A 17121-nucleotide genomic window follows, 5' to 3' on the forward strand; every position below is an offset into this window, starting at 1 on the left:
AAAATTCCAAAAGAATTTTTTTTTAACAAAGCACTGTTTAGTCCAGCTATCTATGTCATGGTTGTGAGTTCCGGTTGTTGTTTGCCCCCTGTCTCGTACACACCTGCTCCTGAGAGCATCTTTACCACCTGTGCCTCGTTCACCCTAATTACCCCTTGCATTTAATCTCGTGTCTCATTCTTTCTAGTCGCCAGTTCGTTGTACCTTGTTGTCGCGTTCCAGCAGGAGTATATGGATGAATCACTGGCAGCCAGGATTATTCGCCCATCTTCATTCCCTGCAAGAGCCGGATTTTTCTTTGTGGACAAGAAGGACAAGACTCTGCGACCCTGTATCGATTACCGGGGTCTCAACGACATAACTGTGAAAAACAGGTATCCTCTTCCTCTCATCTCCACCGCCTTTGAGTTCCTGGAGGGAGCGAAGGTTTTCACCAAACTATACTTAAGAAATGCATATCATCTAGTCAGGATAAGGGAGGGGGAAGGATGGAAAACAGCATTCAACACACAAACGGGACATTACAATTATTTGGTGATGCCTTTTGGACTAACTAACGCTCCAGCTGTGTTCCAGAACTTTGTCAATGATGTCCTGCATGACATGTTGAATGTGTACGTTTTTGTATGTTTGGACGATATTTTGATATTCTCCCCGGATGAGGAGACTCACATCATTCATGTCCGCTAAAACCATTTTGCCAAAGTCATGTTTCGTTTCTGCTTTCGTTTGGGACATTGTAACTGCGGTAAAGGAGGCTCTGAAGAACACTCTTAGCCCTGAAAATTGCCCTGAAAACAGGCTTTATGTGGTTCTGACCTTAAGGGGAAGAGTCATCCACTCGGTTCACACTAACCGGACTGTATGTCACCCAGGCATTGCCAAGACTCAATCTATGGTCGAACAGCGCTTTTGGTGGCCCAATGTTAGAAGGGATGTTACTGGGGAGTTGCGACCCCTGCCAATACCACAACGTCTCTGGTCAGACATCTCCCTAGACTTTGTGACGGGATTACCGGCCTCTAAAGGAAATACCACCATTCTCACAGTCGTGGACAGGTTCTCTAAAATGGCACATTTCATTACAGTCTCGGAATTCCCCTCAGCTAAAGACACTGCCGAGTTAATGATACACCAGGTATTCAAGTTCCATGGTTTCCCCAAGAATGTGGTATCCGATAGGGGTGCCCAATTCATTTCGCAATTTTGGAAGGAATTTTACAATCTCATAGGTGCTACCATCCATCTGTCATCTGGGTTTCACCCTGAAACCAACAGACAAACAAGAGAGGCTGAACCAGGACCTGGAGACTGGGCTCTGATGTCTCGCTTCACAGGAGCCACGATCCTGGGCTCAGAAACTGGTTTGGGTCGAATTCCCTCACAATTCCCCCCCCCTTCTGCATCCACTGGTCTATCGCCTTTTCAGGTTGTGCATGGTTACCAACCATCTCTATTTCCTGCCATAGCCCCAGAGTCCACAGTTCCATTGGCATTAACCTTGGTGAGACGGTGCAGGAGGACCTGGGTGCGAGCCCACCGGATGCTGCTGCGCCAGGGACGGTCCTACAAAACCGCTTCTGACCGTCGGAGGACACCGGCCCCGAACTACAAAGTGGGTCAGCAAGTTTGGTAGTCTACCAAACATATTCCATTCCGGGTGGCGTCCAGGAACCTCGCTCACAGGTTCGTTGGGCCCTTCCCCATCACAAAGATCATCAACCCTGTCACCGTGAAGCTTAGGCTCCCAAGGTCGATGCGGGTCCACCCTGCTTTTCACGTCAGCCTGCTCAAGCCCGCCCGGGAATCCCCTCTGGTCCCGCCTTCCAGGCCCCCTCCTCCCCCCCGGTTTGTGGGGGGAGGAGGCCCTGGGGGCCCTGTCTTCACTGTGAGGGGGCTGTTGTCGTCTCGTCGGAGGGGAGGGGGTTTCAATATCTGGTGGGGGGCTACGGGCCTGAGGAACGTTCATGTGTGCCGTCTGCGTTTATCGTGGATGACTTGCTCATTCAAGACTTCCACGTTGCGCATTCAGGGGCTCCGGGGCCATCTGGGGCCGGCCGTTAAGGGGGGTAAGGGGGGGGGGTACTGTCATGGGTGTGTGTTCCGGTTGTTGTTTTCCCCCTGTCTCGTACACACCTGCTCCTGAGAGCATCTTCACCACCTGTGCCTCGTTCACCCTAATTACGCCTTGCATTTAACCTCGCGTCTCATTCTTTTTCGTCGCCAGTTCGTTGTACCTTGTCGTTGTGTTCCAACATTCCTTGTTTCCACGTCACAGACTCACAGTAAGACTAGACCCTGTTATCGACCTTTTTGCCTCACATTTTTGGATACTGTTGCCTTTTTTTGGATTGCCTGCCTGTGTACCGACCTCTGCCCGTATATTAAACCTCTCTTTTTAAGATGTCCATTTCTTTTGGAGTCATGCATTTTTGAGTCCTAGCCTCTGTTCCGTTCATGACAAAACCCATGAACCCATGAATGCCCATGACCTTCAATCCTCAGGCGCCTCTGGATTAAAAAAACAACATCAGTGTGTAAAGGATATTGCCATGTGGAGTCAAGAAACCATTTTCAGTTCATAAAGTCACTACATCCCGTAAATGGAAATTAAAACTCTTCCAAGCAAAGCACAAGCCATATTTCAACAACACCCAGAAACTTCGCTGGCTTCTCTGGGCCGAGCTCATCTGAATTGTACTGACGCAAAGTGGAAAAGTGTGCTGTGGTCTGACGAGCCCACATTTCAAATCATTGATTTCGTGTCAACCGGGCCAAAAAGGACACTGGACCATCCAGGTTGTTATCAGGGCAAAGTTCAAAAGCAAGCATCTGTGATGGTATCAGGATGCGCACACTCACACCCAACAACAGAACAATGTCTTGAAAAGATGAGTTAGTTCCAGTATTTTTGCCATGCCTAATGCCTTGATTGATCACACACTTCCTCAGATGCACAGAATGCACAGGAACATCAAATGCCCAAGTGTCCACCTAAAATAAAATAAAATAGATGGACACAATGAAAAATAGTTAACATTCAAGTACATACTTCCACCTCAATACTGTAGGTACTCAAACCTCACAGCATTTTACAATGACACCTACTGAGGGACATCACATTTCATTGTCCATGTGGAAAATGTACTCATTTGAAAGAGGAGTGTTATCAGGCGACATCTTGCCCACACAGCCACTGATAGCTGCAATCAGCAGGAGGAGGAAGAGGGGGACTTGAGAAGGCAGCTCGTCAGCACTGATATGGCCTTCTGTATCACCTTTGATTGAGTTCAAATCCTTAAAGGATGCCCTGTAATGATTGTCATTTCTGCTCGTGCCTGCACAAGCTGTGATGTCTGAAGACGGCTGCAATTTTCTATTCATGTGTTTGTCCATAAGAGCGAGCAAATGAACAGAAAAAGTGAGGACCTGAGTCTGTCACCAAAAAATCCAGTTTCCTTTAAAGAGAAATTAATGCGGTATTGCCTCGTTAATAATGGTAATGTCTTGTGGGGGACCGTTTCATCATGTACATTACAATGATGATTTAGTTGATTATCAGACTTTACACCCATTTGCATGACCATTCATTGTTATTCATAAAAAGGAGGATTTGGAAACTTTTACATTTTTAGTGACTGGACGCTTGACAATTCATCATTTAGACTGGATTAACATGACGTGCTTCACGTGACCCAATTTTTCACCCATGTGGCCCATGATATGGATCATGGCAGTGTAAATAGAAAAAAACAGTTTTTCATTCCTAAATTAGTCAGTGATTATTTCAGTTATTAAAAAAACAGTTACTGTATAAGTCAATATACAGTACATATTGGGTATACCACGCAGCATCACATCACTGCAGTATTGTCAGCGGTGCCCTTGAACAAGGCACCAACCCTCTGGAAACCCTGCTCAGGGGCGCAGTCACCATTTGCACACCCCGTCATTCTGACACACAACTCCCCTGCAAAAAACAATAAGGCCAATTCCTTCTTATTTGTTTTGCTGTAGACTGAAAACATTTGAGTTTGGCGTCAAAAAATACATATGAGATGAAATGAGTATTTCAGCTTCAATTTTCAGGTATTTAGATCACAAACTGGCACCTTTTATTGAAATCTACCCATTGTTCATTTGAATACAATAATAGTAGTGCATTTCATTCGTGTATAATTCAAAACACTCCTATCTAAAATCATCTTTCCATTTCATTTCCTTTGAAATGAATGAAAATGCCATTAATCTGTTCTAGCTACTCCCCCCCCCCCCCCCCCAAAAAAAAAAAAAACAAGAAACATAGTGCTAATTTTTACATTTGAAATGCCACTTTAAATTTCCTTTAGAGTATCTATATAACTCGAATAATGAGAAGTGAGAAATTGAACCGCATATATTTTTATTTTCAAAAAGCGGGAAAAATTGGGGTGTTCTAAAACCAGAAGTGTATATTTTTATGTCAATAGATCAATATTCAGGCAGGCCAGTAAAGAGTTTTGGTTAGCACATTTCACTCACAGGAGTTCTCACGTTCTCCCCATGCTTGTGTAGGTTTTATCTGAGTGCTTGGGCTCTTTTTCACTTTCCCAAAAATGCATGTAAGAATTGTTGAAGACTCCAAATCAGGGGTTTCAAACTCATTTTGATCGCATTGTAGTCATGGTTTCCCTCAATCATTTTATATATAAATATTATATGTACACAATTGTCCTTTGTAATTTGTTGTTTTGTAGAGTATACATAGCAAAAAAAAAAAAAGTTGTGGAAAATTGTAGTACACAATTTCTTAGTACTGTAATCACTCGTTTATTGTGGAGGGTTTGGCTCCTGAGCACCCCCCGCAATAGGTGAAATGCGCAAAGTAGCGCCACGGCTTCTTTTTTTTTGGTGATCTATAGATATTTTAAAACCATATAAACCTCACCAGACTCTTATTAATCTTCATTACACGCCTATTAACCTCTACCATAACCTCACCTTTTAAACTCAATACTGTACACTCTTTACATTTTATTCCTTATATTATGTGTTTTAATTATTTCTTTTAACAGTTTTAATCACAATTTAAAACTGTAAAAAAAAAAAAAAAAAAAAATCACAGTTTTAATCACAGTTTAGCACGGTGTACGACTGGTTGGTTAGCACATCCGCCTCACAGTTCTGAGGACCGGAGTTCAAATCCCGGCCATGCCTGTGTGGAGTTTGCATGTTCTCCCCGTGCCTGCGTGGTTGGGTGGCTGTGGTGGTTGTATCATAAATACTGCATTGTTAAAACATATTAGACACTTACTATATTAATTTGCAATTCTACACCACTGCTGCATAAATGTATAGTCAGTTAGAATGTAACGCAAATGTAAAGCTTGCGGGTAGGCATAAATAAATACTGTCCAGTACGTTCTATGACATTTCATGCTATGAAAGGGTGTGCTGCCCCCTGTTGGCTGATACTATTAACTAGAGAATATAAAAGTCAGTCAGTCATTCGCGGTCTGGATGTTTTTGTTTTTCTATTAGACCTCAGTCTCTCTTTTATGATGCACCTCCTTGCATTCTACTTTCCTACATTGTGAAAATTATTTCAAATAAAACAGATAATTGAAATTAAAGAGGCGTTGTCCTTCATTGCTCAAAGGATAAAAAAAAAAAAAAGTTACTCAGCACATCAAATAGTCTGCTGCATGATGAACCAAACTGCCCAATACAGACAAACAACAACTGGTGCCAGGATCTGAACCACACTCACAACATGCGTCTTCCTGTCAACCCAAAAACTTTTCACACTTTATTTTAGCATCACAACCCTGTTGAGGCAGACCAGGCCAATGGCACACAATTTTTTTATGCTTCAACTCAACTTCTAATCCAAAATACCAGACCTTCAAGTCGTTCAGGGTTCTCAACAGCTTTTTTGGCCAGGGACATCCGTGGTGTCATTGACATAATGGTGGAGGCACCTTCGATGCTGTGCATGATGATCTGTCTTCTCCAACCTCTTTCCAAACATCATCAAAGGACCTGAGCCATCAAGAGCACAATTTTGCAACAAAGGTATGGTCATTCAGGACTGTTTATTTGGTGATCTTTTTCTCACTCATTTTAAAACCCCTGGGTAAAAAGATTAAGTTGTTAATTTTGTTTTTTTGTTTTTTTGTTTTTGGTACTATGGATTTTTTTTATGATACAATTTTGCATAAAGTCACTGTTGATCTGAAAAAAAAAAAGCCCTCAGGAATATTATTTTAGCATGATGATGACAGGATTATTTTAACTGAAAAAAATCTATTATGTAGTGTTTTTTCTTTTCTACATAGGTAAAGGACTTTAAGACTGAGAAAAATAATTCAGCGATCACAATCATTGATATATCCAATAAAAAGGGATTTTCAAGGAACCTGCATTGATGTGGTACATTATGGGGGAAATTGAATATTTCTTGATTCATTTTTGATAAAGGTGTTAAAAATGGTTCATAACTTGGCCTTAGTTAAGTTACAGTTGTAGTAACACTGCTGCTTTCCAGAGAAACGTAAGTATACGTAAGTTAGTTAAATGTGTAGAGGGTCAGTCCACATATAAAATGAAGGAATACATTAAAAATAAATTCTCCAAATATTCTAAGAACTCAGTGCTCCTCAAAATGTTTCCCTGAGCCACCAGATTTGGTAGGCTTTTGGAATTCCGAATAATGCTAAATAGATTTTGTTTTTCGCAATTTATTTAATGACATTGTTATGATAAAAAAACAACTGTGTTGTTGAGTTCGAATTCTCTTTAAACACGGCCCTTAACATTTAAGTCTTCAGTTTCTCCCTCCTGTTAGGATGTGGTTGTTTATGGAAATGAGGAATTTTTCGGGAAACAAAACCCTATCTCAAGTGCTATTGTAACCGTGTATAGGTCGGAGTATGGCTGGGGGGCTCCGCGAGTCCATATGAGACTATGGGAAACTACAAAAATGTGGCCAGTTGAAGCAATTTCACGTAAACGCTAGCCGTACAATTATCAGTGCATGTAAATTGTATTCAAATGAAGGATAAGGATCTTATCTTTTCATAAGATTTGTCAGAAATTGTGAGCACATTGCAGTTTAACTATCAATAAAGGGCGAGAAAAACGGAACAAGCTATGTGGATTAGGGTACCAACTGATCAAAAGCAGAGGTATATTCCTTTAGGGAAAATAAAAAATGTTATCAGTGCAAATTACATACATCGTTGGAAACGTGAAACAACATGAGTTATTGCAGACCATATACGTTTAGTTTTAACCTCAGTATTTCGCTGAATGTAAAGGTCGAGGAGCAATGCAGAAAAAAACGACAGGCAGCTGAAATGATTACATAATGTACAGTACACTAGGTTGCCATGGCACCCTGGTTGCGGATCTCTGGAGTACCCCATTTAAAGTGTAATTTTATATGCTTCTCTAACGCTAATGAGATCCAGCTAACTGTGAGTCAAGCGTTGCAAAAAAACAAAAGCAAAACAACAACAACAACAAAAAACAAATATAAATATGATCTACATATTTTAGGCTATAAATAGATTGGCACATGTACAAGTATGTTCCGCTTTCATTTTAAAATCGTAACTACACAAACTTTTTCTAACAAAAAAAAAAATAATTATCAAGAAGCCTTACATTTTTCTGAATGAAGAATAAGCATGTAAGAAGAAAGATACTGAATGTAGTACAGTATGTTAATTTTTTGCTCCACATATTAGAATAGAGTTCATATATATGCATGCAACCTGTTTAAACTTTTTTTCGAATCTAGTACAGTCCATTTTTTACTTTTCAAGTACAGTTCAGTTGTATTTAAGGTTTAAGTACAGTACAATACATTTGCATTACATATTTAAAAAATGTTTGTTTCAATCACTTACTTAATCACGACTTATTTAACTTTTTTTGTACGTTTAATCATTATTTAAGAACTTTTTTCCCCCCTTTTCCTATATTTTTATGGAATTACATACAGTAGTCATATTCAGTACAACACATTTGATTGTTGCCCTTTCCTATAACGGATAACATTCAAGAGCTTTGCAACAGAAAGAGAGGTTTCAAGGTCTTGTCTATGTCCTATTTGTTTTTGGACTTCACAATTATTGTTTTAATGAGAAATATTAGAAATACTGTGATGCCTTGAGATACGGGTAACCCCGACTTTGTAGTGTTTCAAGATAAGAGTTGTTTTTGCTTCGACTTGTTGAGATACGAATGCTGCTGTATGGTGGCAGTGAACTCAAATCACTTTGCAACATGCAGATGTTTGACAGATAGTGGACTAGTCTTCAAAAAAGAGTTTACAGTCAAACGCAACATAAAACAAAGAGAATTACATGTACAACCAGATAGCTTACCCTTAATATAGTCTGTTTAGTTTAATGCTAATAACCAATGCACAATGCTATAGACAAGCTAACGAATAGCATCAGTTTTGTGGTCTTATAAAACTTCATGTTTAGATGCACTGGTGTCAAACTCAAGGACCGGAGGCCACATCCGGCCCACCACATAATTTTAATTTTATAATTTTATGTGGCCCATCAAAGCAAATTATGTGTGTTCCATGATTCTTTCTAAAATGTGTACCAAATTATCAAACTGTCATATGTAATAAACATTGAGCTATTGCAAACGCATGTTTGGATTAATGAACACATTTTTACAGTAAATTCAACAACTTCTAATTTAAAAACTAGTTATCCATCAGTTTGTTGTGCAGACAGCATGTAACAATATGATGAGACAATTAAACATTTATATGGTTTCACTGTTATAATGGCCTTCGGAGGGAAACTTTAACTACAATGTGACCAGTGAAAAAAATGTGTTTGACACGCTGTATACTGTACTGCATTTTTATGGGTGCAGTTTGAAGATGTTTGTAAGCATTTGAAATGCTATTTAAGTGTTTGGGATAACACTGTATATACTGTAGGTAATTCTAATCACTTTTTGAGAAGGGTCAATTCTTTGCAGAAATTCACTATCCACGGTCGGACTTGGTCCATATCCCACACAAATAGTGGGAGTCCACTGTATAAAACATTTCATTCATGAAAATAGAAATGGCGAATTGACTGTATTTGTGGTTATGGCTTGCTATCTACCCAAATTTGCAGAGGTACTAAGGACTCATAAGTGACGCTTGTGACAGGAAGTGTGATATGTGGATCAAGGTTATTTAGACAAGAGGAAGTGGTTTTGTTCAGGATATGGTGTGTACAGGATGTCTGTGTGATAATGATGATTACAATAATTCATGTACAGTGAATAGGGAAATTACCTCTTCGCACGTAACACGGGGACGTCATACCCATAGCAGGTATTATGATTTACCCTCTGTTTTTCTGTTTGGCAAAGTATGACAGCCGTGAATTCATAGCCGAGCCTGGGTTTTCATTGTAGAAAGTTACAGTAACTATCCCAATTGTTTTCAACAATGATCTTTAAACATCATATCATCTGAATTCGCTTTGCAGGGTCTTTAATTAGTTGGATTTGGATGACGATGATGATGATGTGCACACTGAAACACAACAATGTTCCTGGTATTGTTTGTGCTGCTTTTGGAGGAAGAAAAGGCTGCTTTTTAAGGCTCACACTCGGCTGCTTTACTGAAGGCTGTGAATACAAGGCTGTCATATTTTGCCAAATAGCAAAAAGGTCAACCCTATTACCTGCAACGGTGATGATGTCACGGAGTTACGTGCAAAGAGCAAATTAGCTATTAAACCTTAGTATCACTTAAAATTTATTATTTATAAAAGTTGCCAGTGGGAGAAGAGACCATTGATTACAAGAGTGGCAAATTAGTTGTGTGGGTCCCAAAAAACATACATGTTGTGGTATAGCTATCATTGGATCCAATCTACCTCATGATTCTGAATTAGATCCATCGATCCATCCATTTTCTACAGCTTATCCGAGGTCGGGTCGCGGGGGCAGTAGCTTTAGCAGGGACGCCCAGACTTCCCTCTCCCCAGCCACTTCATCCAACGCTTTCGGGTGGATCCCGAGGCGTTCCCAGGCCAAGAAGTAGTCTCTCCAGCGTGTCCTGGGTCGTCCCCGGGGTCTCTTCCTGGTGGGATGTGCCCGGAACACCTCACAAGGGAGGCGACTGGGAGGCATCCGGATCAGATGCCCAAACCACCTCATCTGGCTCCTCTCAATGTGGCGGAGCAGCGGCTGACCGAGCTTCTCACCTTATCTCTAAGGGAGAGCCCGGACACCATGCGGAGGAAACTCATTTCGGCCCCTTGTATCCGGGATCTTGTTCTTTCGGGTCACGACCCACAGCTTGTAACTATAGGTGAGGGTAGGAACATAGATCGACCGGTAAATTGAGAGCTTCGCCTTTTGGCTTAGCTTCTTCTTCACCACAACGGACCGATACAAAGTCACTGCAGACGCTGCACCGATCCGCCTGTCGATCTCCCGTTCCATTCTTCACTCACTCGTGAACAAGACCCCAAGATACTTGAACTCCTCCACTTGGGGCGGGATCTTATCCCCAACCTGGAGATGGCACGCCACCCTTTTCCGAATGAGGACCTTGTCTCAGATTTGGAGGTGCTGATTCTCATCCCAGCCGCTTCACACTCGGCTGCGAACTGCTCCAGTGAGAGTTGGAGGTCACGCCTTGATGAAGCCAACAGAACCACATCATCTGCAAAAAGCAGAGATGCAATACTGAGGCCACCAAACCGGACCCCCTCTACGCCTCGGCTGCGCCTTGAAATTCTGTCCTTAATAGTTATGAACCGAATCGGTGACAAAGGGCAGCCTTGGCGGAGTTCAACCCTCACCGGAAACGAGTCCGATTTACTGCCAGATATGCGGACCAAACTCTGACTCCGGTTGTACAGAGACCGAACAGCCACTATCAGGGGGTTCGGTACCCCATACTCCCGAAGCACCCCCCACAGGACCCCCCGAGGGACACGGTCGAACACCATCTCCAAGTCCACAAAACACATGTAGACTGGTTGGGCGAACTCCCATGCACCCTCGAGGGTGTGGAGCTGGTCCACTATTCCACAGCCAGGACGAAAACCACACTGCTCCTCCTGAATCTGAGATTCGACTTCCCGACGGACCCCCTCTCCAGCACCCCTGAATAGACCTTACCAGGGAGGCTGAGGAGTGTGATCCCCCTGTAGTTGGAACACACGCTCCAGTCCCCCTTCTTAAAAAGGGGGACCACCACCCCAGTCTGCCATTCCAGAGGCACTGTCCCCGATGTCCACGCGATGTTGCAGAAGCGTGTCAATGAGGACAGCCCCACAACATCCAGAGCCTTTAGGAACTCCGGGCGAATCTCATCAGAATCTTTTTAACCACCTCTCTGACCTCAACCCCATAGGAGAGCCCGCCTCAGAGACCCCAGACTCTGCTTCCTCATGGGAAGGCGTGTCGGTGGAATTGAGGAGGTCTTCGAATTAATCTCTCCACCGACTCACAATGTCCTGAGTCGAGGTCAGCAGTGCCCCATCCCCACTATACACAGTGTTGATGGTGCACTGCTTCCCCCTCCTGAGACGCCGAATGGTGGACCAGAATTTCCTTGAAGCCGTCCGGAAGTCTTTCTCCATGCCCTCACCGAACTCCTCCCATACCCAAGTTTTTGCCTCAGTGACCACCAAAGCCGCATTCCGCTTGGCCAGCCGGTACCCATCAGCTGCCTTAGGAGTCCCACAGGCCAAAAAGGCCCGATAGGACTCCTTCTTTAGGTTGACGACATCCCTCACCGTTGGTGTCCACCAACGGGTTCGGGTATTGGCGCCACGACAGGCACCGACCACCTTGCGGCCACAGCTCCGGTCGGCCGCCTCGGCAATAGAGGCACAGAACATGGTCCACTCGGACTCAATGTCCCCCGCCAACATGAGCAAAGTTCTGTCGGAGGTGGGAGTTGAAACTCCTTCTGACAGGGGATTCTGCCAGACGTTCCCAGCAGACCCTCACAATATGTTTGGGCCTGCTAGGTCGGACCGGCATCTTCCCCCACCATCGGAGCCAACTCACCACCAGGTGGTGATCAGTTGACAGCTCCGCCCCTCTCTTCACCCGAGTGTCCAAGACATGCGGCCGCAAGTCCGATGACACAACCACAAAGTCGATCATCGAACTGCGACCTAGAGTGTCCTGGTGCGAAGTGCACATATGGACACTTTTATGCTTGAACATGGTGTTCGTTATGGACAATCCATGATGAGTACAGAAGTCCAATAACAGAACATCGCTCGGGTTCTGATCACCCCCTTCCAGGTCTCACTGTCATTGCCCATGTGAGCATTGAAGTCCCCAAGCAGAACGATGGAGTCCCCAGCGGGAGCGCTCTCCAGCACCTCCTCCAAGCCCTCCAAAAAGGGTGGGTACTTTGAACTGCTGTTTGGTGCATAGGCACAAACAACAGTCAGGACCCGTCCCCCACCCGAAGGCGGAGGGTGACTACCCTCTCGTCCACCGGGGTGAACCCCAACAAACAGGTGCCGAGCCGAGGGGCAATAATGAAACCTACACCTGCTCTGTGCCTCTCACCGTGGGCAACTTCGGAGTGGAAGAGAGTCCAACTCCTCTCGAGAGGACTGGTCCCAGAGCCCAAGCTGTGTGTGGAGGCTAGTCCGACTATATCTCGTCGGAACTTCTCGACCTCACACACCAGCTCGGGCTCCTTCCCTGCCAGAGAGGTGACATTCCACCTCCCTAGAGCCAGCTTCTGTAGCCGGGGATCGAATCGCCAAGGTCCCTGCTTTCGGCAACCGCCCACCTCGCACTGTACCCGACCCCTATGGCCCCTCCCACAGGTGGTGAGCCCATGGGAAGGGGGACCCACGTTACCCTTTCGGGCTGTGCCCGGGGCGGGCTCCATGGGTGCAGGCCCGGCCACCAGGCGCTCGCCTTCGAGCACCACCTGCAGGCCTGGCTCCAGAGGGGGGCCCCGGTGACCCCCTCTGCAAATGGATACTTCATCAAATATAAATATTTTCCTATTGTTTGTAAAAGTTCACATTCTTTAAGTACTTCCCCATCAGCTTTGTCCACTGTCCACACTGTAAACAAACAACTGTCATGATCCACTCTGAGTTGTGTTTTTTGTATTGGTAGTTAAGTTATTCATTTTCTTCAGTCAATTACTAAATAATAGATATCTTTGCCTATCCATTGTCTTGTTGTGTCATACCTTTTATTTATTCTTTTATCTTCCACATTCCCTTCAGGGGATCCATAAAAAACAATTGACATGTCAAAGTTAAATAAGTCACTTAAAAATTATTTCTTTCCTAACTGGGTTAAATGGATGTGCTCGTGTCTAACCAAGGAGGCAGACTCTCCTGCTACATTCCTAACAATAAGATATGAATACATGCAGATTGCTCACAGCTAGTTTAAGTTATCTGTGTGTTTTGGAAGCTCTTTGATTACAAATCCTGAAGTAACAGGAAGAGGAGTTTCAGTTGCGACTTCACTGTTGAAGTAACACAGTTGTGTCACACAGACATACACATACACACTTATCAAACTCTTACTACACTGTAAAATTCCACAGGCTGCCACTCAGTCTGCCTAAATGATGAATAAATTCTCCATTTCATCAAACACTATATTTCATACAGTACCTCAGTCAGATCGTCGCCATGACAAACTTCACAGGTATCAGATCAGTCGAGCCAAAAATACTAAAATCATCCACTGCCAAACGTCCACTGCCATTTTTCCTTCTGAATTCTTTGCTTATGGAATTAGAATTAAACATTAGTTGCTGGTTGCTTTTCCCATTTTAACTCAATAAGCGTGTGTCTAACAAAGTCACATGTCTACATTCAGGAATACATACTGTATAAGGCTAGTTGAAATGAAGATAATAACATAGTTCTAATACATGTGCAAGGTAGTGAACAATGGACTTAAATTACAGTAAATATTCATCCATCATCCATCCATCCACTTTTTATACTGCTAAATGTGTTTGAAGTGGTTGAGGTTAGGGCTCTACACTTTTCCAAACCTAACTCGTCCAAGTACAGTAAGCTTTTATGGACCTCGCAATGTGTGCTGGGGGGCACACAAAATAACAGAAAAGGGTCTTCCCCAAACTGTTCCCACAAAGTTGGAAGTGTGCCAATGTTTCGCATTGCTCAAAATGTCTTAGTTGAAACAATTTCCATATAGGGAAAACTAATAAGTTTAGGCCAACCCCTGATAGAGTCATTATTCTATTTTTAAAGAGGGTGTTTTAATATCTTTGACTATAACTTATAATAGGTAGTAAGAATCAAAGAATCCAGCAGTCTTGAAAATATTGTTCAGATGTGTTTTTAAGCATATTAACTGTGCCCTCCTATACAATATTTTATAGTATACAATACATCATGTATACACACTGTCAATGCAACACAAATGCCAGTGAGCTGAAGTGAATTTCCAATCAAGCAATTAAGATGTTTGCCAAACAGAAAAATTGGAACTGAAGAACTGAATCTGCACTTTCTGTTGTCTGGACTTTCATGGTCCTCCCCTGTGCCCAGGCTGCAGGTAACCAGGTCTTACTCAAGCCTCTCAACCAAACCCACAATAGCCCTGCCCAGCTTCTCTGCACAGCATACTTAAGCATCACATCATCCCAAATGACACTCACACTTCTTTTAGGACTCAACAGATACTATTGAAAGAACTTTAGAGAACTGAATGATCCAGGTATCATAAGAAGAAAAGGTAAATCTATTATTATTAATTACTATTTATACTAAATATGTGTTTGAAACCCCTGAAGTAACAGGTTTTGTAATATTATCAGATACTTTATTTCATATAATCTTGCCCTTGGTAATATGTCCTGTAATTTTTGAATATTGTTTTTATTTGCAGGAACCAATTTAAAATGAATCTTCCAACATTTTCACTTCTCGTTGTACTTCTTGCTACAGCATCTACCAAACCAGTAAGGCTCACTCTCATCCTTATCACTCACCTACTGCCTTTTTACACTAGTCCCATTAAAATCCTCATCATTTGTTCAAGGCCAGGAATTTAGTTTGTAGCTTAGTACATTTCCAATTCAGTGTTTAAATTGGAGTTGCGTGTGTGAAATGCACTGTACAAGTAATGAAGTGTGTTAACCTTGTGTTCAATCATTTTTAGCTCTTATTTATATATAACGTAAGAGTCACACTTTGGGCAAAATGTAGAATGTAGAAGTGGGAATTAATATTGATATTTGAGCCCCTTTATCGTTCAAATTCAAAATAAGTATTATTTTATTTGATATTTCTTCTAAAGATTGAGGAGAAATGGGATCAAGATGCTGACATCACTGAAAGTAACCAGAAACAAGGAATACTGGATGGAGACCACTTGTGGCTTTCTGAGTCAGCTCAGTCACATGACTCATTGGAATACAGAGACGTCTCTGAAAGTGAGTCGTCTGAGGAGTCCTTTGAGCTGTCATCTGAGGAGCCACTGCTCGAATCTTCCGAGGAGTCATCTGAAGAATCGTCTGAGGAGAGACCTGACAAATCTTCTGAAGGGTCCTCTGATGAATCGCGGGAGGATTCCTCTGATGAGTCTTCCGAAGAATCATCTGAGGAGGCTTCTGACGAGTCGTCTGAGGAAGTTACTGTCACACATCCCACCATGACAACCGCAGACGGCAGAAACACCCCAACGCCCAAACCTGCCACTACAAGCCCAAATGAGCCAGGGACGACCACACCTGCTGGAGATGTCACCGTAAGCCGTGGCGTCTCCACAGAGGCTCCCACCACTGAAAGAAGAGGCGACAACTGAAGACAGAGCCCACCAAACCTTAATGAATAACTATCCTAAAAATGTTATGTTTGTGGACTGAAAGTTGATTGGAATCGTTGTAACAGGAGCCATTTTTTGTTTCTAAGCAAACATTTATTGTGGCAGCCAGCCAAATCTTTATAATATAGTTGATATTGTATTTATTTGAACATTTCAGGGTGGTTAATAAATAACTGTGCTAATGTATAAAAACATTTTCGCATGTACCATTAGATACATACACATCTAATATCCTATTCATGATATTATGTTCAAAAAAAAAAAACAATATATTGCAACAAAAAGATGTCAGAATGTTCATTGTGTCACACACACAATGTCACTTACGTAATGCATGTGATGAACAAATACAAATGCACCCGACCGTCTCAGGTACACTTGCACAACATAATGAGAGCCAGTACAAGAGTTTTGACATTGCAAAGACAATGATTGGAAATGTATGGTGGTGTTGGCTGGCGACCAGCTCACGATGTACCCCGCCTCTTAACCAAAGTCAGCTGGGGTAGGCGCCAGCACGCCTGCGACCCTTGTGAGGATAAGAGGGTTCAGAAAATGGATGGATGGATATGGCGGTGAAAGGACGGGCGGAGTAACAGAAGGCAGTGTTGGAGAAATTATTAGAAGACTTACGCATCTTTTAACCGCTAATTTTGATGACTCCTCAGGAGAAAAGACGGTGACCCAAAAGACACAACTAAAATCCCCCAAGAATGGTTTAGAGAAAAATACTGGATTTTGTTGAAGAGCCCTGATATGAGACCTATTGAACATCCATGGACGGAACTGAAACAAGCAGTTTGGAGAAGACACCGTTTAACCATAAAACAGCTTGAGCCGTTTGCTTTGACACATACTTTTAGTATTTACAGAGACTAACGTGCGTCAATAAGCTGTAGCCCTACAGTACACTATACCTCACAAGTGTGTTTAATGACAGTGGAGGGTGTGTTGTATTTGTATTCTTTACTTCCCTTCTGTTGTTTCTACATGGTGAGTTCTGCGACATTGACTTGATGTAATAAAGTTAACTTTTACTGTTTTCTTTTTTTTTTGTTATCTTGTGATATGCATGATTGTTACACAGAAATCAAAATACAAAAAAGGCACAAACATATCAAATACTACACTTCAGCTAAGTTAGTAATTAATAGCTATTTTCTTTTTGACGCGATTTGTATTGTACAGTACTCAAATCGTGTAGCTTACTAAACAAATCCTTAACCATGATTCGAACACAAGTAGATAGATACAGTGTTCCCTCCCTATATCGAGGTTCACCTTTTGCCGCTTCAG

The 17121-nt window shown here is 42.6% G+C and overlaps 1 protein-coding gene across 1 annotated transcript; it reads left to right on the forward strand.

The window, feature by feature from the left end:
* The first annotated feature begins 14627 nt into the window (after positions 1 to 14627).
* LOC133413864 (uncharacterized) lies at positions 14628 to 17121 on the forward strand. Its single transcript, XM_061698738.1, has 3 exons — positions 14628 to 14733; positions 14887 to 14959; positions 15298 to 17121. The coding sequence occupies exons 2-3, from the start codon at positions 14900 to 14902 to the stop codon at positions 15802 to 15804; spliced, it is 567 nt and encodes a 188-aa protein (XP_061554722.1). The 5' UTR covers positions 14628 to 14733; positions 14887 to 14899; the 3' UTR covers positions 15805 to 17121.

The sequence above is a fragment of the Phycodurus eques genome, chromosome 15, assembly GCF_024500275.1.
Source record: "Phycodurus eques isolate BA_2022a chromosome 15, UOR_Pequ_1.1, whole genome shotgun sequence".
Taxonomy (NCBI): domain Eukaryota; kingdom Metazoa; phylum Chordata; class Actinopteri; order Syngnathiformes; family Syngnathidae; genus Phycodurus; species Phycodurus eques.